This window comes from Cydia pomonella, chromosome 7 (genome assembly GCF_033807575.1).
Source record: "Cydia pomonella isolate Wapato2018A chromosome 7, ilCydPomo1, whole genome shotgun sequence".
Taxonomy (NCBI): domain Eukaryota; kingdom Metazoa; phylum Arthropoda; class Insecta; order Lepidoptera; family Tortricidae; genus Cydia; species Cydia pomonella.
The window spans coordinates 13,349,855-13,373,281 of NC_084709.1; the positions used below are offsets into that span (position 1 = coordinate 13,349,855).

At 35.6% G+C, this 23,427-nt stretch overlaps 1 protein-coding gene across 4 annotated transcripts in view; it reads right to left on the minus strand.

Moving 5' to 3' along the window:
- Positions 1–23,427, minus strand: part of LOC133519875 (protein qui-1) — a 136,858-nt gene that overhangs the window by 55,715 nt on the left and 57,716 nt on the right. For 2 of the 4 annotated variants that reach the window (XM_061854044.1, XM_061854043.1), the window contains exons 2-5: positions 22,027–22,178; positions 18,922–19,001; positions 8,466–8,588; positions 4,563–4,732 (exon numbers count right to left, since the gene is read on the minus strand). In XM_061854044.1, coding sequence (XP_061710028.1) covers positions 4,563–4,732; positions 8,466–8,588; positions 18,922–19,001; positions 22,027–22,138 — 485 coding nt within the window. In that variant the 5' untranslated portion in view covers positions 22,139–22,178. Of the gene's footprint in view, positions 1–4,562; positions 4,733–8,465; positions 8,589–18,921; positions 19,002–21,454; positions 21,476–21,797; positions 21,852–22,026; positions 22,179–23,427 lie in introns of those variants that run through there. The other 2 variants (XM_061854046.1, XM_061854045.1) reach the window with 2 other exon arrangements.

The window sequence follows — 23,427 nt, forward strand, 5'->3', positions numbered from 1 at the left end:
GTTCAAACCAATTTTCGGTGGAAGTTTGCATGGTAATGTATATCATATAGTTTTTTTAGTTTTATCATTCTGTTATTCTAGAAGTTACAGGGGGGGGGGACACATTTTACCACTTTGGAAGTGTCTCTCGCGCAAACTATTCAGTTTAGAAAAAAATGATATTAGAATCCTCAATATAATTTTTGAAGACCTGGTGGGGTAATTTTTTTTAGATTTATCATTCTGTTATTCTAGAAGTTACAGGGGGGGGGGAGGACACATTTTACCACTTTGGAAGTGTCTCTCGCGCAAACTATTCAGTTTAGAAAAAAATTATATTAGAAACCTCAATATAATTTTTGAAGACCTGGTGGGGTATCCCCACACGTATGGGTTTGATGTTTTTTTTTTTTTAATTTTATGACGTATAAAAAAAACTACTTATTAAATCTCGTTCAAACCAATTTTCGGTGGAAGTTTGAATGGTAATTGTACATCATGTATTTTTTTTAGGTTTATCATTCTCTTACAAATGCTGTGTATATTTATTGTGTTAAGTATATTTTCTTGGATATTGGTAGCATCTAGTTTTTTTTAGTTCTAGTTCTAGGTTTAGTTCTAGTTTTATAATTAGTTTTAGTTTTACCAGGCTTCACTGAAAACCAGCGTCCCGTAGTGTGTCGTAAGACTAACTTCGGGACATCAAGCTGAGTGAAGACCTTTTAGCGCAATTTTCTATGTAAGTACAATTAAATATTAATCTAAATTTTTTAACTTTTTGTGCTAATAAATATTTCTTATTCTTATTATTCTTATTTTAGAAGTTACAGGGGGGGGGGGAGGGAGACACACATTTTACCAGTGTCTCTCGCGCAAACTATTTAGTTTAGAAAAAAATGATATTAGGAACCTCAATATCATTTTTGAAGACCTATCCATAGATACCCCACTCGTATGGGTTTGATGTTTTTTTTTTTTGAGTTTCAGTTCTAAGTATGGGGAACCCCCAAATTTTATCGTTTTTTTTTTCTTTTTTTGTGTAAAAATCTTAATGCGGTTCATAGAATACATCTACTTACCAAGTCTGAACAGTATAGTTCTTATAGTTTCGGAAAAAAGTGGCTGTGACATAAACGGACAGACAGACGGACATGACGAATATATAAGGGTTCCGTTTTTTGCCATTCGTCTACGGAACCCTAAAAACGCCTTCAAAAAACACCCAAGATCTAAAAATAATATTGGTATTTACATATGATTTTCTGATGTGTTTGAAGTCGAGGCTATGCCAAATAGGTACCCCGCTCGGCGCGTGCAACACAACGCTTAGTAATAAATATAAATAATAATAAATAAATAAATATTATAGGCCATTATTACACAAATTGACTAAGTCCCACAGTAAGCTCAATAAGGCTTGTATTGAGGGTACTTACACAACGATATATATATTATACATATTTTATAAATACTTAAATACATAGAAAATACCCATGACTCCGGAACAAATATCCTTGCTCATCACACGAATAAATGCCCTTACTAGGATTTGAACGCGGGACCATCGGCTTCATAGGCAGGATCACTACCCACGAGGCCAAACCGGTCGTCAAAATCGTCGTCAATAGTTCGTCGTTAATAAAAATTATTTATTGCTTTTTAATTTCTGGGTGTATTTTGAAGGCGGTCTTTTTTATAATGGAAAAATTAAATTACTTAAATAGTTCTATTCTGGTTGTAATCGCTTTGATTTAAATGCTTAGACACTATTTTTTTACTAAAAATTTACTGAAGTATCTTCCCTACATTCAATACCTTTGATGTTGTATGGGGCGTAGAAGACCGTAGAACTCACTGCAGAAATGTACGAGTGTACGACCTTGACACTCATTTCTGGCTTTTTACTGCTTTGAAACTGTTGGTCCCGTGAACATTTGAGCCTCATAAACAGACTAGTCGATATTTGATTCGTACTCAATATGTCTACTTATCTGTAACTGTACCTATCTACTTATTTTCGTGAAATTTCACTGTCGGGAAATATTTAAGAGCCAAAGTTTTGACAGCTGCCTTTAACCCAGCCAATTCGAATTCAATAGAAATTGCAAATAATTTAAACAATCCAATTTACATTTATTACTTCGTAATCTCGTAATTTTAAGGACAACAATGATCTTATCAACAGTTTATCAAAGAGAATTTGAAATAGAGGTGTACTGTCAAATTAAACGTTCAAGCTACGGAAGGTGGAGAAAAGGAACGAAATCTCCATATACCAAAAAGTGTCATCAAAAAACTTTAAATAGGTGGCGCTACAATACCTAGAGTACTTGAACAAAAAAATCAAATCCGTCAATAACGCCTAGGTTCTTAGCTACTCTAGCGCTACTCTGGAGAGATTTGGAACTATTATTTATAGCTGACAGCTGGACACTTTTGCAACAGTTCTACCACAAGAGATGCCACTCCTCTTCACTCCATAGTTCAAGCCACAGTAAATTTACTGCCATCTTTCGACAAATGATTAAAACTTTTAGAACGTCATTTAACTTTGACCTTTATTAAGTCAAGTCAAAATATTCTTTATTCAAATAGGCCTAGCAACAAGCACTTTTAAATCGTCAAATTTTACAAATATCATCTTAATCTAAATATCATAGCAATTTATTGATGCAGTTATTATTGTTCTAAAAAAAAACATTGAATTATTATACAAATACAAATACTTTATTAATAACGCCAAGTTAGTTAGTTACCTATAGACATGGTGTACTTACTTAATAATAAGAATTTACCAAAAGGATCGTCAAACACCAAAATTGTATAAAATTGTATATTTTTTATTATTATTTCTCTGATATGTGGTAAATTTGTTAAATATCAAAAAGTGGCGCCATCTAATAGATCAAAGGTCTAATAGGTATGGCGGCATTATCTCGAGCGATGGCGCCACAAACTTTAGCCGATGGCCGGTAAGATGGCGCCACTTTTTGATGTTTTAGACCATCTATTGCCTAATTTCCGAACAGTGGCGTGAAAAATAAATACTTGGTTGGTAAATTGCATTATTTGGCGAGTGAAATGTATCCAAATGTTGTATGTTATAATAATAATCTACTTAACAATAATCAAGTAAAACGTAACCATTTGCGAAAGATTGGTTGGCAGGTGAGATTCAGACAATAAAACTTCGGCGAAAAGGCAGAACACCATGTAAATTATTAAGATTTCAGTGAAAACAACGTTCGTAAAAATGTTAGGTTATATGTTAAATCTATAAGTACTAATATTATAAATACCAAAGTCTATCTATCGGTCTACGAGTATTGCCTCTTCAAGCTTAAACCACTGAACCGATTTAGTTGTAATTTGGTATGGAGATGGAGATAGTTTGAGGCCTGGGGAAGGACATAAGATAGTTTTTATCAATCATCATCATCAGTCCACGCAGACGAATTTGCGTGCAGAAACTTCTCTGTTATACTTGATTACATTATTTGCCATTTCTATTGAACTCCTCTTAAAATGTCTTGGTCGAGTTATTGAAGTAAATGACGTTCAAAATCATAGGTACAGTCAGCATTAAAAGTAGCGGATCAGACCATTACGCGTTAAAATTATCTACCATTCTCTAACGGCGTAACAAAAATAATATCTGTATTGACGAGAACTGTAGAAATATAAATTGTCTGAAAATTTTCTTGTGTACTACCTACCTACTAAATATTCGATTTCATGGATATTCTGTAAACAAACGAGTGAAGACCTTAAAGGGATAAGTTCGCCTTTGTACTAATGATGAGTGTTTTATCTCCTGTTTTGTTTTCATTTCTGTACAATAAAGAGTTTTACTACTACTACTACTACATTAGGTCTTAATGTTTCTTGGAGAAATTTTGACATCGACCGACCGAGTGTTTATTTTTACCAATTTTTTTGTCTGTTCGCGTCCCGGGCGAAACAAGCGAATAAAAAAAAAAAAACCGACAAAATGCGAGTCAGATTCGCGCACCGAAGGTTCCGTACAAACCTGTAGGTATATATTAACTAAAAATGTACGGTTTTCGCAACTTTTGCTTTACCTGTGCTATAAGACGTTGCTTAGTACCAAATTTAAAGATTCTGAATTCACGGGAAGTAAGTACCCTGTAGCTTTTGATTCCCTTTCGAGGGTCGAAAATTTGCGGAAATTTGTGGCATAAACGGCTGTATCTTTTGATTGCGTTGGTTTGATTTTTTCACAGCTCCAAGGGACAGTAGACCTGAGTATTTGATATAAAATTCCAGTTTGATACCTCCACGCGTTCCTGAGAAAAAGGGTGTTGACAGACAGATAGATGGACGGACGGTCAACAAAGTGATCCTATAAGGGTTCCGTATTTTCCTTTCGAGGTACGGAACCCTAAAAATGGGATGCAGTTTTGTTTCTTTTAAAAATAAAATAAAAGAATGTTTCCTTTAAGTAAAATGAGCTAAGTTTTTAAGGCACTTGGCACAAGGTGCACATATTTTACACGAACTTGTATTTTGACCATAGTTGTAAGTTGTGGACTAACTAAGTAACCTGAGTTTTCGGTACTCACCATTTATCGTCTCCTTCCAGGTGATAAAGGCCGTCTGCGTGGAGCCGGTAGCACGCCTGCACTAGCGCCGCCTGGGGAGACCCGGGCTGTACTAACTGCTCGAACGTGTCCTGTTTAATGGTGAAGGGGAGCACTGGCAGGTAGGATGATGCATCGCCGCCAATGAGACACTGAGAAAAAAAAATGTTTACAGGCAAATAATATAAAATAAATATTAACCCTTCAGATGAGATACATGATTGGAATTATTACTTTCTGTCACTAAATTAAATTTAAAAACAGACATATCCCGCTGCGGCCAGTCGAAGGGTTAAAGGGGGGCAAAACGGAGAAGCGAGGCACGACGGGGCCACCCACACATACAAGTAACTATGCACACTAGCCGTGTTTTGTTTTCGCCAATAAGAGGGCATTTCGCATCGGCCTTCAGTGCGGCAGTGACCGGCGACCAGATTGCATGCATTAATTTTTGACGACCAATTCTTTTTTTCGACGAAATTTCATATAATTTTGAGTGGTTACCAAAACGTGTCTAAAAAGGTAAGTGGTTAGATTACTACCATAGTTTTTTTTATGTGTTTTACTACTAACATCAACTATTGATATGTTTTGAGCAAAATCACTCTGACCTTCAATATTTATTTTTATTTGTTATTTAAAATTCTGTTAGACATGGGGGCATAACGGGGTCATGGCTATGGGGCACAATGGGGTACCCCGTTGTGCCCCATCCCCATTATGCCCCTGAATGGTCTGTTCATTTAATAATATTATTTATTTTGTTTTAGGTATATAAAAATGGTACGAACTTATAAAAATAAATATTCCAGGGGCAGTTGGTCTGTAGAAAGCATGAAACATGCAATTGATGCAGTTTTAAGCAAATCAGCAGGTTACAGAAAAGCAACTCAAGTGCACGGTGTTCCACATACCATATTGGAGAATTGAATTGGACATTGGACATCCGAATGATCCGCGGTTGAAAAAAAAAAACTCAATAAAACAGAAGAAAACTCAAAAAGCTCGCTCTGATGGAGAAAATGTTAAGGAGGAGGTCTTATGCACATATTGTGTTGACTCAAACCACACTTATTTAAAGTCTTCGGAGCGTTGGGTGGTCTGCCAGGCTGCCAGCTATGTGGACAGTGGGCCCACACAGCATGTGCAGGAGTTGATGACGTAGATTTAGAAGAAATCCACATCTACTTATTCTATGACAAATAAAATAATGTACCCCGTAGTCACCCGCACTGGATACCCCATATTGCCCCTACCTGGGGGCACGATGGAGTTTTCATAAAGTTTTTGTGAAATAAAAATAAAAAATATTATTTGATTTCTTACTTCACCAAAAGATTGAAGCCAAATAAGGCTTAACTGACTTTATCTTTATTTGGCTGCAAGCTGCCCTATAAATATAATTTAATTTAAAGCTCATTTCCTTTTACAATTTATTTCAAATAAATATTGAGGGAAGGCCTTTGTTATTCTTTAATTTACTAAAAAAGACTAGTAAAAATGGTGTCGTTCGGCTTAATATAGCTCATTTAAATTAATCGTATCTTCGCGGGACACGCTCAGATAACAAAGCGGAATTCATTTTATTATAAGGCTGAAGTATAAAGAACACAATAAGTGTCATTTATATTTATTAAGCTGATTTTTTATAAAAAGAAATCGTGACAAATGAATTTATTTGGCCCGTTTCTTATTGCATTAGGGTCAGTTGGTACTAACATTTTAATGTGTATATCATGTGCACATTTTCCTCTTATTTACATTGACCTATAGACCGCTACAAAAATATCCAATCCCCTTTATGTTAAAGTGTTAAAATATAACGAGTTCGTATTTATTTAGTCGTACTGAATGACTGTAATTGGATATTTGAACACATCGTATTTTTACATGTTTTTATGCAATTTTTCGTAAAATATTGTTTTAGAATATCTCTACTAAATCAATTTACGAATTTAGAGATCTGTAAGATAACTATGGTCAACAAAATAACACAGACATTAACTGGTTTAACCCTTTATAGGGCACACTTAGTTATTTAATGGCAAAATTAAAGACCCTATCTTATCATATTTTTGTACCTACCAGGGATCGGAAACCGGTATTTTTTGTATGGGAACGAAAATGGTATTTTTTCGTTATCTGTTAATTATTTCATTTCTAATTGGGCAATCTAATAATACGAAGTCGTTGTCTAAAAACACAACCGAGTCCTATATTTGGAGTACAAAATAAACCGAAATATATGTTTATATCATAGTTTTTCCAAAAAACCGGTTCCGATCCCTGGTACCTACCTATTTTTTCTTATGCAGTATTTTTAGGACTTTAAGGAGGAAATGAGGCTTGATAGGTGCATTTTTTTAAATCTTGACAATCAAACGGGTAAGAACCTAGCAGGGATGGATCACATCACTTATGGAAACCTGATAGTGATGCGCTTCATATATAGTATTATGGCAAATGTTTTTGTAACTTGATAGGTAAAATTATAATGGTTGTGTGTGTTGATCAGCGTGCATAATAAAAAAAGAAAAAAATGACATCAAAATGTGTTCCACCATTTAGATGCTTCCTAAAAATTGTTTACCTGCTCAATCAAATATAGGGAAATACCGACCGTGCAGCACTCATGAAACTATAGATATAGGAAGCTATGTATATAGTCTCAGGACTGCTTTAAACTTCGTACGCTGGTATAGTAGACGAAATATAATTTGCACCGATAGGTCATAAAACTATCTTTTATTACAAATAGAAAAGGACAAAAGAGGTGTGAAGTGTTTTCCCATATATATAGTGGGAATAACTAGTTATGATACTACGTGTTTCTGGGATAATATCGACACGTTATTAGGTAACTGAGACTTTTCTTCGACACAAATCGTATTTAATTAAATTGATGTTTCTTTACATAAATCTTCTATTTTTTTAACTTGGAATTGAAACGTTGGAATACTAGGAAAACTTAGAAATTCAAATGTAGAAAACTAAGTTAAGTAAGTACGATCAAGATTGTTTAGCTCAAGTATACTTTAAACAAAACCGAATGCTAATTGTTGAATAACCCTATTGTAAAAGAGCCATTAGCGATAATATTCATCGGTGTAAATAATATTTTTTCGACTACATATAGGAAATAGTGATACAACCCATCCGTAGCACTTAGTACCTACTCAAAAAGTTTGCAATTTGGGAAACCTTCATAAACATACATTATCGAGCGAATATAAATAGGTCAGTAATCCTAAATGTATCGAACAGCGAATCGATCGCAATGCATGGAGAATTAGGTCGTTAGGTTGAGCAATCACCAGAGCCGAATGAAGTAGCGGAGCGGTGCAAAGGGAAAATCAAACAATGCCAACAGACATCAATTGGAATACATCCTCGTACCTCACGTAATTGTGATAGATGGATAATCTAAAGGCCTTGTAGGTTCCTGTTCTTCTCTTACTCTCACTGAGCACGTGGGTGAGATGGATGATGTGCGTGCTCGGGACCGCGGATATCATGTTTTTTTAAATATTAATTTGTTGTAAGTTTTAACAAAAAAGTAATCCATGAGTTTTCTAAAAAAAAAATTTTAAGAGCATTTATTATATTTATAACTATGTATTACATTAAAGTACATTTTAGACCTATGTTCGTGATTTTTTTTTCATCAAGCGAAACTCAAAAAATCAGGATTCGAATCTATGAAGTCACTAGAAAAAATTCTCAACATTTTATGGGAGCGTATAAATTGTGATCTAAAAAAGCGGTACGATTTTCCAAAATTCCACTTTTTGAACACGGCACTTTAATACCTTCATACGTTCGCCTATACCAGCAACGAAATAAATAAAATGAAATATAATGAATGAAATGAAAATGTGAACTTACGAGGAAGTAGCCAGCTTTGGAAGTCTCGTTACAGCAGCGAATCTCGTCAAGGAGGTGTCGTAACAACGCCGGGCTGTTCTCGTCGCCGCCGTCCGTGCCGTAGTGCATGTCCAGGAACTCAATCTAGAACACGGCGTTCGCTTGTACTCTTTGCTTATTTAGCAAGATTCCTCTGTTAGAAGACTTAAATGGATGGAGAAAATAGGTGTCAGTCACCGAATTTGAAGGTTTATCACTTTTCGATTCTATGTAATGGCATTCATATTATAGACCGCGGGCCAAGAATAGATTTTCATGACCAATTGCCTTCCGGGCGATAACTCGTATAGTGGTTAACGGCTATGCATGAAAAACCCTCGTGGACGTCAGTTGCCGCTCCGTTAGTGGGTTGAGGAATGGCAGCCACCGAAACACGTAAAAAAATAAATTAATTTAGTTATCGTCTCCCGTTTGATACTTTGTCAGGTGATAGTTTAGATGCTATTGTTGATTAAAAAAAATATCAGCTGGTTCTATCGTGGTGGAAAGAACGTCAGCTGGTCGCATAAACATGTAAAAAATAAGCGCTTTACCTTTTTATGACAGTAAAAACAAACTCATGAAACGTTGCATGTAGCATTCCATCAGGCGTTTCAAATAATCGGATTACGCATACTTTGCGGACATAAGTGGTAAGGCGCGTTTTTTTTTTTTTACGTGTGACCAGCTGACGGTCTTTCCACCGCGATACAACCTGGTGACGGTTTATTTTTAATTTAAAATAGCATCTAAACTATCATCTGACACTATATCAATGGGGAGGCGATGACGGTTTTTTTTACATGACGGTTTTTCCACCGCGATACAACCGGCTGACTTTTTTTTAATTCATGATAGCATCTAACTAAACAATCATCTGAAAAAGTATCAGCCTCAAGGCGATGAATGACGATATATGCTCCTAGCCAGCGGTCTATAAGGTTCAAAAGTGACAAACCTTCAAATACCATGATTCTACTTGACGATGCAAACATGATGCAAACTTAATGTTTTATAAAAAATATATACGCACAAGACCAATAAAATACTGAATTACCTATACAAAAATAAGAGATGCATGACGCCACGTTTTTATTTTACAAGCCTTAATATCAAGCCGATTTTTACCTAATACTTTGAAAGATATGCATTTACAGAGTCGATGTCATTATAATAATACGTATGGACTATTGCAAAGCAAAACAGACATGTAAAGTGACAGTGGCTTATAATAAACATTTGTTAAAGATAAGTTAATAGAGACACGGCAACATTGGCTAAAACTATTTATTCCTCTCATACTTTCAACTCCGACATAATGATGTAATCTGTAAAAAGTAAATTCATTTTTGGAGATATTGTATTTTCATTATTATTAAATTAGTGTAACGCCAATAATAATTAATGGTTTCAGCGTAAATTCAAGGCTTTTTTTTACTACTCGACTCGATACTCGGCCCATATCCCTGCTCGGCCATTGATTAGATTAGTTTACATTGCAGTTAGTGTCAGTGAATTTCGGTACAATTGGTGAAAACTTTAGCAAAAATGTAACATAACTGTAATTTCAACCTATTTTCGTATTTTATCTGCTATAATATATAATAAGATACTTAAAATCAGAATCTCGATATTAAAAAATTAAAGCTCTTGGCATTTCACACGTAGGTGGAGTCAGCTGCTGAGATAGTTGGCCCCTCCTGCAAACATATTTCTATGCAGGGGGGATCAACTATCTCTGCAGTTGACTGTACCTATAAACGTCCTCCCCACTCGACTGAAGCCACTGAATGCAATTCACTGCAGTATTCGGTGCAAGGCGTCAATCCGTTTACGAAAGCGGAGTTTGGCAGAATTCGGTCGACAGTCTCTGTCGCCGGTGACTGCGCTCCGAATTTCTTCGGCAAATAAGGCTCGAATCACACATGCTTTACAACTTTTGTTTGGAGTTGTTGGGACGTGTTTGAGTGAAGCCGGTTCTGAAGTATTTACGTGTTGGAGGATTAGTTTATTTAATGCAGTTTCGCGAAGTTTACGGGGTACTCTGAGGAAATGGTTAATTTCACCTTTCACACAACTAAAGATTAGTTTTTAGTTAGTTCAGTTTACATACTTCTGATTTTTTTACTTACTTACGTACCCTGTTGAAATAAAATAATAATTAAATCAGATTTGATATTGACAGATCAATATCGTATCGATATAACATCTTACAAGCATTGTTCGACTCGCGCCGTAGGTATATCTGTAATGTTGTAAGACTTGTAAGCCGGACAAAACGAAGTCCTCGGGTCCCGAAAATACAACTTGCACGCGATGCGGGCATTTTCAGAGTTTTCGTGATCTCTAATCTGCGTATTACACGCAACACAAGGCTATTTTCAACTATTGTCATACTTTTACATACATAGATAAAATACATTTGATTATCCGTGTTGACATATAACGTAACAATACAGAACAAATAGATTTTAGTCATTCCACATCAAAGAATATAATACTCACTAGGAGAAGAACGCTAACTCCATACAAAAAAATGCCCCTTTCAAAAGTTCGTTTATACTAGTGGCGCTCTCTTTGTATCTCAGTACTAAAATTGACAACCGGTTTAGCCTGGCGGGTTTTGGTAGGTAGTGATCCAGTTCTAGCTAGTGGTTCTGGGTTCGAATCCCGGCGACGGAATTTCTTTTTGTATTTTTTCATTTTTTGTTTTTGTTGGGGTGAGGTTTTTAAATTAGTATCTATCAAATAAAAAAAATATTATTTTACATATTAATCAAAATCACAGGCATATTTTGTCCTAAGAGATAATGATATCTATATTTTAAAGTTTTTTCAATATAAAAGGTAACAATACAGTTTATTATCAAGTTATAAATATTTTTATTCCTATATATTAGGATCAAAAGAGCTTAATTCGTTCGAAAAACATACAATAGGTAGGAAAAAAGTCATTTTCTATACAAATTTATGTATCGGACGGGGCTTGTTGAACTAACTGTGACACTTCCATATAATATCTACATACCTATATGAATTTTATTCAATGAGACCACAGGTCGGTAATTTCGGTTCATTATTGATGTGGGTACCAAATAGTTAACCTATCCTGTGCGTGTGATTATCTTTTGATTTTTTTAAGGCGTTATTTATGTTTAGGTCGTCTATTTTTAGCGCATGTTTTAATTCCCAGATCACCGTCATAACAATAAATAGAAGTCATTAAAATCTTCATGATAAAAACAATTTTATATATATACATATACTATTTATTGCATTTAATATAGCTTTTTATATATCTAAAACATGATCTTTGGCACATCTGATTTTACTCCACAATTGCAATTAGTGTAACTTGTAATCATATCACATATATCAGCCCAAAAAACTAAAAATTACATGAATATATAACAGACAAAGTTGTTATTACATCTAGCCGACTGTCGGACACTTTCTGCTCCACAGCTCAATGCAGCGGTCTTGTTGATGGTCACCGAGAAACTACAACTAGTCGGAATTATGTGGCGGATCCGTGCCTTTTGATTTTGAGCCTTTTCAAGGAAATGATGGATTATTTTCTCACGTTCACCCTCTAAAACAAAACAGTCACATTTTAAACAATACTATAACCTATGTCCCTAATTACTAACCTTGCTAATAGCTACCAGAGTTCTAAATTGCCGGCTAAAACAATGTAAAATTTTACATCTATGATGAATTTTGATTGTAATTTTGGATGCGATAGGGCGTCCGTGGGACTTAAGAGGGTGGTAAGATTAAATTTATGTATTTGAATTTGGCAATAGTACACTTATTTTATTTATAGATTAAAATATTTCTTACCTTGAAATAATTGTTGTTTCTTAGTTTAGTACAATGGATTAAACTTTAACCGAGTCTGAGCGGAGATACTGTGCGGTGGATTTTTAATTTTAAAAATTAATCAATAAATCTATTTCAAGAACATAAATCGTTATTTAATCATTTTATATGAAAACTGATAGTTTTGAAAATGAAAATAGTCGATTACTTTGACAGCATTGACATTGCAGACTTTTGTCTATGTTCTAACCGGCCAGACCCAAGTGCAAGGCTTTATGGATATACCGATATGTGCCTCTGACCAAAGAGCATATAATCACTACGTTTTAAGAGACGGGACTTCCATACTAGCGAGTGGAATCCCTTTGTTTCGCAAATCATTACCAAAATGTACGACAAAGAACTGTCAAAGAACCATAGTACAAACATAAGCAATTTAAATAGTGTAGTACGCTACACGCTTGCGTTTCTTATCGATATCGATAAAATGGGGAGGGTTGAAATATATACTCTTGTCTACAAATTTTGTACTCGAAATCAAGTTAGGATCGAGTCCACATTTAAGTTGTATGTTATATAGTGGATAGTTCTATGAGTGGACTAATACGTGGTTGAGCTTAATGTGGACTCGATTTTTTTTAGAACACCTTGTTGTTCTTCACCACTAGGAAGGATGAAAGTAGCACTTTTTTTCCCTACTAGGAGGGATCACTTTTTTCCTCTTTTTGCATACTTCTTAGGTTAAATTATTTAATTAAATTTATTTATTTATTTATTTGTACCATAATCATTTCCTCATAGGTGATGTGCAAAGCAGTATGTAAATTTATCACGTGGTAGCAAAAATATTTCGACCTTAGGGTGGTATTCCACCTATCCAATTTCTTGGTCCAATGTCATTGCGTCTCACTCTGTCATTAATCAAAATGTGAGACGCAATACACATTGGACAAAGAAATTGCATAGGTGGAATACCACCCATAGGCGTTAACACTTGAATCCCTCACTACGCCAGGATTCTATTTTAGAATACCTCGTTACACTCAGATTGTAATTACAAAATCCTTCACTAATTTTATTCTTAATTTTTTTTTATTAAAAGCACTATTTTCAAAATGATCTGCAGATACATGTTTCAATAAATGTAACTTTTCTATGGGAAGATGTATCAGGTCTTCGTTCCCAACAAATTTAACCCACTGCCTGCATCTGAAAACATACAGCCTTGGTTATGTACAGTTTATATTCCAAGTGTTTGCTAATGAGATGATCAACTGATTATTTAGCGCTAATATGCATCTATAAATCAAATCAGACATGTTAAATAATGACCATTAATGCATAGATGATAGATAATTTTCCACTGAAAATTTTCGACGAATTAATTTTGTGTCATATTGCATGCAAGTTCTCAGGAAATTTTACATATTTTATTTAATTACTTACACTGATATACAAATAAACATACAATTATCGATCGTTTTAGTACATTCCTAGTTCACAACTAAACATAATATAAATCAATTTTTCGATGTGTTTAAAGCCGGCTGCACCAAAATAAGGTCAAAAGTATCTAAAGCAACCTACGTACCGGTCTTTATCCAAGGGAAATTTCGCCATAAAATCCCTTTTTTCGTGATTTTCTCGAGTGGCTCGCTTGCCACATATTTCACACTTAGTAAACCGTTTTCTCGGTGGCATTGTAACAAACTCGTTCTTTACTCTGATCACGGTTCACTATTTTCCATATTTTCACTAAATAATAAAGAAATTGCACGAAATACCCGAACAAAACATTGAAGCCTTCATAACAAACAAAACAATTATGCTGACAGTTGACTTGATGTAAACTTGACAGAATAAATAGCACTGACGTTTTATTTTTCTTCGTTGGCAAAGATTTGCGAAACAAGTTCCATACAAAACTTATTTTGTTCCTAGTTGCGTCAGCCTGCCTCTGACCTCCATAGATTTTATGAACATAGACAAAGACAAACTGAAATAGGTAATAATTTATATAAAATAATAATAATTTACATATGGTAGTGTGACATAAATCAAAATATTTGATAAAAATGTTTTTATTTGTTCCCAAAGTTGAATAGACAAAGTCAGATAGGAGCAATGTTGCTGTAGCAAAATATTTTTATATTAATAACTGGTATCTATTTCCAGAGCGTCAGACCACACATGCGCAATTATGAAGCGTCATATCTTTCTAAGGAAGTCGACAGGCCTTGTTCCACATACACAGAAAAAAAATAGTTCTCCAGCCAAGTAAATACTCTTGTGTCAAGACATTTTGTGTTTCCTATATAAGAAAAAAAAAAAAATTCTTGCGTCAAGATATAAAATATTTCAAAGTTTATTATTTAAGCTAAAAAATTAAATTCTCTATCCGAACTATAAAAAGTTTTTTTTTTAAAAAGCTCATTATTCTCACCAAGAGCGTTTACGTTTTGTTTTAAATATCGTATTTTTTAAATTAAACCTAACTGTCTTAGTGCAATACTTAAAGAACTTGTGCCAAGAAACTTTGTTTCTTGGGGTTAGATACTCATAATTGAATTGAGAATTATATTTCTCCATAAAAACAAGAAAAAAGTATTGGTTCAAGAGTGCGTTACTCAATGTGAAATATGATATTATTTATATCTAGAGCTGAAATCTCTTAGCGCCAAGTTTAGTATGTCTTGAATAAAGAATGAATTTTCTTAAACCAGCATGGTTATCGTCATTCGTTGAAATCTTTGTAGTTTTCCCGGCATTTTGCCACGGCTCATGGGAGCCTGGGGTCCGCTTGGAAACTAATCCCGAGAATTGACGTAGGAACTAGTTAAACTAGAGGCCTTATTGGGATTAGCCCGGTTACCTCACGATGTTTTTCTTCTTCACCGAAAAGCGACTGGTGAATATCAAATGTTCGTACAGAAGTTCCGAAAAACTCATCGGTACGAGCCGGGGTTTGAACCCGCGACCTCCGGATTGCAAGTCATACGCTCTTACCGCTAGGCCACCAGTGCTCTTGTCCCCTTCATCAAATTTATTGATACTATTTTATGTAAAAGTCTCAAACCAAAGTTTTGGTGCTTTTTCTTTTAAATAGCTTTGGCTCTTGACTGTATATTGACAACATCAAATCAAGAATTAATCGCTCTTGCGTAAAAACTTAAATCTCAAAGCAACATTTTGGTGCTTCTTCTTTGAAATAGCTTTGGCTCTTGACTGTAGGTTGAAAACATCAAACCAAGAATTTATCGCTCTTGTCTATAAACTTAAAGTCTCAAACCAAAGTTTTGGTGCTTCTTTTTTAAAATAGCTTTAGCTCTTGACTGTAAATTGAAAACATCAAACCAAGAATTAATCGCTCTTGCCTAAAAACTTAAAAGTCTCAAAGGAAAATTTTGGTGGTTCTTCTTTGGAATTTGGTAATATTTTTGGTTTGAGGTAGAGTTACTCAAGATAAAACCGTTTTTTAAGAGCGTGCTATATCTCTTTCTAAGACTTTTTTTCTTGCGGCGAATAATTAATATCTTAACTCAAATCACTACCATTCGCTTTAAAAATTTGTAAAGATAAAACTAAATAATTTTTATTCTCCTTTAAAAAATTATGTTGTTTTTAACTCAAGACATATTTATTGGACGAAGCAATTTATTATTTTATTTAAGCAACAGTGCGCAAGAGAGTTTTGCGTTTTGAATTAAGATATCTTTTTTATCTGTGTATTATTACTTACCTATATATTTTTTGTACCCGAGGTTAGGGCACTTAAAACACTTAAGGTCGAATTAACGCAAGGTGGTAATAGTAGATTGTTAACCAAGGGTGGAATGTGAACCATATCAGCCGAGATATTTTGAAACTCACACAAACACAGAGGAAACTCAAACACAAAAATTTAGGTTTATTGTAGATATATTTCTTTAGAACAAATTATTAACAGATACATACTTACAGCGATAGGTAAACGACATAACAACAATGAAATTAAATTAGTTGAAGTTTACTATAGAAATAGGATAAGCGTTTGACATGTCCCTGAAGTTTACAGAGAAATTTGAACAATTCGAAAAAGACATATGAATAGGACCGTCGTTTAAGAATCTCTCGACCTCTTTTGCAGTGAAAATCTTTAATTTCTTGCTTTTAAAGTTTTCCGATCGTCTTTTTAAAAATGCTAACAAGTTCGTAAAATTCTTCAAATCAACTTGATGCTTGTTATGAATAGTTGACTTAAGCATTGTATACGTGCTCCAAAGTGTAGATGGTTTTAAGTTTTGTTTCTGCGAAATATGCCAGAAACACGGTTTCCGACAGCGACTTTACTTTCTTAGCGCTTCTCCAGTTTATAAAGTGGTCGTATGCCTTCATGTATCACTCCTTAGAAAATTCCGGTAGCAAACTATCGATCGCCGTATTAGCCTCTACTTTTATCTATTCGGGAGTTGAATTAATTTTTTCGTCGCTCTGGAATCGCACGATAAATCCATTTTTATTCAGAACTGAACAATTTTCTTGTTTTATCCGTTATTCCCGCCTTTTCTATGATTTTGTTTCCAATTAAAAAGTTTCAGTGTAATCTATAGACAAGGGCTCTACTCTATAGACAACAAATAAATCACATGTAACAAATCGCATACGATTTTTGATACAATCCCGATAAATTGGGTACGAATTCAGTCTATAAAACCCAACCCACCCAGAGACAGAAAGAGATAGCAATAGGTGTCTGTACCACCATGAATGAGTGGAGTAGTAGAATGATTTGAATAGCTTTTTTCAAGAGACAGAATGAGATAGCAATAGGTGTCTGTACCACCTTAAATGAATGGAGGTACAGACACTGGGTCTATTTGATATAGCATAAGCTTGCTCATTATAACTTTAAAAAAAAAAATCCACCCTAGGGTGGGAAAAGCTATTTTCCACCCGGCTATCTGCTCATGAAAATCACACTTTCCGAACAGGAGAGATGAAAAAATAATAGTTAAATTACTTTTAGGTATATCTGATAAAATGAAGACGTCCCTTAATGAAGAAATTTTATAGGCGTCTTATAAATTTTGTTCTATTTTTCCAAACAGTTTTATCATTTAATTATTAACACGTTATTTATTACTTTTTATGCACAGAAAGGTAGAGCAATACGAGCAGCGGCGCTTGGAAGACCTGGATGCCAAGCGCCATCTCCGTAAGACGCGACCGAGGCCCTCGTATACCTATACCTACAACCCAGCTGGTCAGCTTCATTGCGCACCATGCGATCGCATTTTCAAGACCAAATTTGGCTTTGCAAGCCATATTAGAGCTTTCCATGTTTCCGAATAAAAACAGTTGAAGGAGTCGCCGTCGTCAGATACGGCGAGGAGGACTATATATATATATATATTTATTACTTAATATGACAAAAACCGGCCAAAAGCTTGTCGTATCATGCTCAGTGTAGGTTTCCGTAGTTACTCTCTGTCACAATTGGCTGCCTTGAACGGGGGCTATTAGTAAGTACCATGTTACATGTACAAAGCACATTACGAGCAAAAGGGTGTAAGTACCTTCGCAGGGCGTTGTACATATATTTACCAAGAAGGAAAACTTTTGAGATAACTCAAATACGGCTTAACCGATCATGTTTGCTATAGTTTCCATTGAAAGTCTTATTAAGGGTCTCTTTCACAATATTTCATATTTTTGAACCCGCAGTTCAAAAGTCAGAAAGAGAAGAGGCGGTTTTTTTTTTCATTTGAAGCGATTATAACTGAAAATATAAATTTTATAAGAAATAGTTTTTGAAAACCCCTATTCGTTTTGAAAAACCTAACTGTGCAACGATAGTTCACATCATTGCGTTAAAGCGAAAAAAGCATCTCTCCTTTAGGTACGTATTGGGGAGATACCCTACAACAATTTATTATTTAGTTTTTATTTTACCACTTAGTCGGCATGGTTGATTTATACATATATTGAAATGGCAACTTTCTAGCACTAATTATCTTGACAGACAGACAGACCGATATGGCGAAACTATAGAGGCTCCTCGTTGAAAACATATAAGTATTTCACAAGAACTCTGAAATTTATTTCATCAGTTTCGCGTTAATTTTAACAATCCCTGGTCCTCACACAAGCATTTGCGCCATATAAGTTAGCAGAAGACACCCGCAACCAAAGTTCCTAGTATAAATAAACCTTCTGGAGGCCCGACTTATTCAGGCTGAGTTGATGTCTAAATAAAAGCTATAGTTGAATAGAACTCGAGAGTTCGCTAAAATGTGGTGGCAGCCTTATAAATTTATGTAACGCTTTTGTTCTTGTGCCCAACCTTTTTCTGACCAACTTTCAGCCGAATGTTACCATGCTTAACACGACCCGCAAACTTTAGACAGTCATGTACTACTAATGTTAGTTTTAACTTTTGACTAAATCCAATAAAGGATAGGATTTTTCAAGGGATATGTTCAGAAACATACATTAAGATATCAATATATTTTAATGCTGCGCACGCATGCACGTGTCTGTGAACTTCAATTGGTTAATTTGGGTTTTTTACTTCTTATGTTATAATATTATAGTTGCGCTACGAAAAACAAACGAGTATTATTAAAATTCTTAGTACCTCGATGTACCGATCGTCGTATGTTGCTTGCAGTTCCGGCCCCACCATCTCCAGGATCTGACGTCTCTCTTCGCGAAAGTCTGTAAATGGAACAAAATATGAGACATATTACTAGGCTAGCGCAGTTAAACGAATCTACCACTATTATATCCCGCCATATAGGTATAGCAACTGTTAAAAAGACAGTAGAGGACTTACTCAATTGCTTAAAATGTAGCTATAAATTCCTAGGTCAAACTAATTTTACAATGTCTCACGTCTAGTACGATAGTAGTACTATTTATTACCCTTAATATTACCCAACAAATTAATATTATCGGGTCATAAAAGGTAATAGTGTAGTGATCATATCAGAAATCAATCGATATAATATTGTTATGATGGAACAAAAACAATTATGTTTATGACTTAAGTGCTCAATAATAATGCTGTCAACAGAACAGAGGAGATATATCAAATGACAAAGGAATGATATTCCCGTACCCTTAACATGCAATTACCGTTATTTGCTAGCGCCTGCGTAAGTTTACTTTTTTAGTTTGATAGTGTGGTGAACTTAATACTCTATAAGTAAATAAAGGCAACGAATTTCTTGTATCAATTACGCCTTTGGCCTTGCGGCCTTGACAAGGCCCCACGCTATCTATATAGTACTGTACTGTAACATTGTAGACAACAGGCAACGAAGATCTAGCAGGCGCACGGGCCGGGTCACTTGTCGCAGTTCTGCATGTGGACAGCTGTAGGAAGACTCTACGCTACAGAGAGTGTACTGTAGACAGAGGTGAGGGTCATATTTTAGAGCGGGTGTTATTTCGAATCATCATCGTTTTAGGAAGGGTTCTTAACAACAAAAAATATACTATTACGAGGCACCAATCTACTTTTTATAGTTAGATATGGACGTTTAAATATCGACATTTGTATGGCATTATTCAGCCATTTGTAAGCCGCTTTTGGCATGTAAATGGCATTTTTGCGACATTCTATGACAGTATCAAATTTTTTATGGGTCAATGAGGGCATTTCCGTCATACTTTTTGATAAGTTCACTATGGCTGGTCATAACCACAGATTAATAATATGTAGCTAGCTAACATAAAATAACTAAAAGGATATTTACTTTTTAATAAACCTGAATACTGTAATAGATTGGTCATTTATTTTATTATATAAATATAGTCGTATTAAATTGCTAGTACTGCTGGTTATTTCAATATGTTTTTTTTCTTGAAACATGTCAGTTGACGGATTTTTCCGACGGTTTGGGGCTATTCCGTCAACAGGCGATTTTTCTTCTATCGTGACGTATTACAAACATATATGTCAAGTAAACAAATACCGCTGAACTCTTAATCGAAACTAAACTCTAGCGTACTCAATTTAATGTTTATTTTGGATTGAAATGCCAAATATATTTTTTTGGGACAATTCCGGCCGATTTTTATAATCAGGAGTAGTAAATCTTTTAAAACATATTCCCAAACCCTAGGGAAAATCTGTCAACTGTAAAATAATGGGCTACTGTTTTTTGTGCTCACCAGTTGGCGCCACTGTTGAGTAAGGTTCGAAGTACAGTGTCAAAGTAATTTTTATTATGGGCGCCACAATATTTTTAATTTCAAATCATATTTAATAAGTAAATTGGACATTTCATAGCATACGTATTGAACGACCAATTTAGCTAAGACCCTAAATGCTCAACAATCGAAGAGCGTGATTGCCATCATACTGCTATTTTGCCTTTATCGATCAAAATGAACTATTTAACTTTGGAACCATTCTCAAATAAAAATACAGAGTAAAAAAATCAACAATTTTAATATTGAAATCGTGTAAAGATATGGACTAATTAACACACTCTAAGAAATGATGCACCCGATGTGTATGCGTAGACAAGCATGAAAATGTAAATGCAGTATCATCGCTCACACTGTTAACTGTCCATCGGTAGACCATATGCCTTTTGTAATAAGCTCTATCGATGTACAATTAAGAGTGTTGGTATTTGTATTGTACACCGGACGTATACTATACTATATCTTGATAAATTTAGTTGGCTTTTGTCAAAAATATCCACAAACATATTATAAATATGTATACATATTAACATTAAATTGAGACTTAAACACGGTAGTAATTTTCATAATTATTATTTAAGGAAGTCAAATCATAAATGTTGGCAATATATGAAATAGGAAAATCCCGGCACGTGACGGTTTTGCCCATTTCACAATTGACGTATTTGACTGCATGATCATTTCGTTAATACCAATATTAAACCATCCATAGTGTCTCACTAACAAATTATAATTGAAAATTCATAAAACCACCATCATGCAGTTCAAAATTTAATATTGTGGACATTCATTGATGGATTGTGGTACTGGCGCCCCCTGCGCAGAGTTTCGCGTAATATTCCCTATTCTTTCTTTTTTCTTAGTAGGTTTTCATTTGTCCGGCCGGGCTAGTTGTCGCAGTTTTGCGTGTGGTAACTGTAGCAAGGCTATACGCTACAGAGAATGTACAGTACCATTGTAGACAGAGGCGACGTATACCTATCTTGCAAGTACGCGGGCCGCGCCACTTGTCGCAGTTCTGGGCGTGGGCAGCTGTAGCAAGGCTACACGCTATTAAGAGTGTACTGTACCATTGTAGACATAGGCGACGTATGTCTAGCAGGCGCGCGGGCCGGGCCACTTGTCGCAGTTCTGGGCATGGGCAGCTGTAGCAAGGCTACACGCTATTGAGAGTGTACTATACCATTGTAGATAGAGGCAATGTATATCTTGCAGGTGCGCGGGCCGGGCCACTTGTCGCAGTTCTGGGCGTGAGCAGCTGTAGCAAGGCTACACGCTAATGAGAGTGTACTGTACCATTGTAGACAGAGGCGACGTATATCTTGAAGGTGCGCGAGCCGGGACACTTGTCGCAGTTCTGGTCATGGGCAGCTGTAGTAGCAAGGCTACACGCTATTGAGAATGTACTGTACCATTGTAGACATAGGCGACGTATATCTTGCAGGTGCGCGGGCCGAGCCACTTGTCGCAGTTCTAGATGTAGGCAGCTTTAGCAAGGCTACACGCTATTGACATTGTACTGTACCATTGTAGACAGAGGCGACGTATATCTTGCAGGCGCGCGGGCCGGGCCACTTGTCGCAATTCTGTGTGTGGCCCTGCAGCGCCTGCAGCACAGCCGGCTCCGGCGCGCTCATCGCGACGCTCTACCCGCCGCCTGAGACGACCCACCACATTCTGTTGACAAGACTTCAGTTAAATGTCGTGTTTTACAATCCCAAGAAAAATATTAAATTAAGTAATTGTATAGTATCTAGAGCATGCAAATGGGTCCGATGAAAACGTGTGGCTTTGTTTGGGAATTTTATACATTTATCCCGTTTACATTGATCTGGGGTGTATTTTTGATTAAGCATAATAAAAACTAATAATAATTCAGCCTATATACGTCCCACTGCTGGGCACAGGCCTCCTCTCATGTGCGAGAGGGCTCGGGCTATAGTACCCACGCTAGCCCAATGCGGATTGGGAACTTCACAGACATCTTTGAATTTTTTCGCAGATGTATGCAGGTTTCCTCACGATGTTTTCCTTCACCGAAAAGCTAGTGGTAAATATCAAATGATATTTCGTACATAAGTTCCGAAAAACTCATTGGTACGAGCCTGGGTTTGAACCCGCGACCTCCGGATTGAAAGTCGGACGTCATATCCACTCGGCCACTACCACATATCTAAGAATATTAAGCATATCTATGATTAAGCATATCTAAGAATATTAGGTACCTACCTACATATTTTTGCATTAATACTCCGAAATCCGACGTTAACTGAATAAATACGGATTAATAATATAGAGAAGATCAAAGTGGTCAAATAATTATATCGGAACACATCCTTATTTTTATAGTAACAAAGGTGTGTTACGATATATGTAATTCGCCTATTTATTTGATGCTGTTAAGCGGTGGTGGCAGAGTGGATATGACGACTTTCAATCCGGAGTTCGCGGGTTCAAATCCTGGTTCGTACCAATGAGTTTATCGGAACTTATGTACGAAATATCATTTGATATTTACCACTAGCTTTTCGGTGAAAGAAAACATCGTGAGGAAACCTGCATACATCTGCGAAGAAATTTAAAGGTGTATGTATCTGCAATGAGCTATCGTGGGGACTATAGCCCAAGCCCTCTCGCACATGAGAGGAGGCCTGTGCCCAGCAGTGGAACGTATATAGGCTGAATTATTATTATTATTTGATGCTGACTGTATTCACAGAACAAAGATACCAGCTCTAAAAATATATTTCATCTGTCCACTTTATTGGGAATAAAATCGTAACTTATTATTGAGAGGGAGTCCGCCGTGGGCCTGTTTACATATGTAGCAAATAGAAACCCGAGTAGGGGAAATATTCTCAGAAAATAATGCGTCCAGACGAAAGTTGGTAAGGTCAGCCGGGGCAATTGCAACTGTGGGATAATT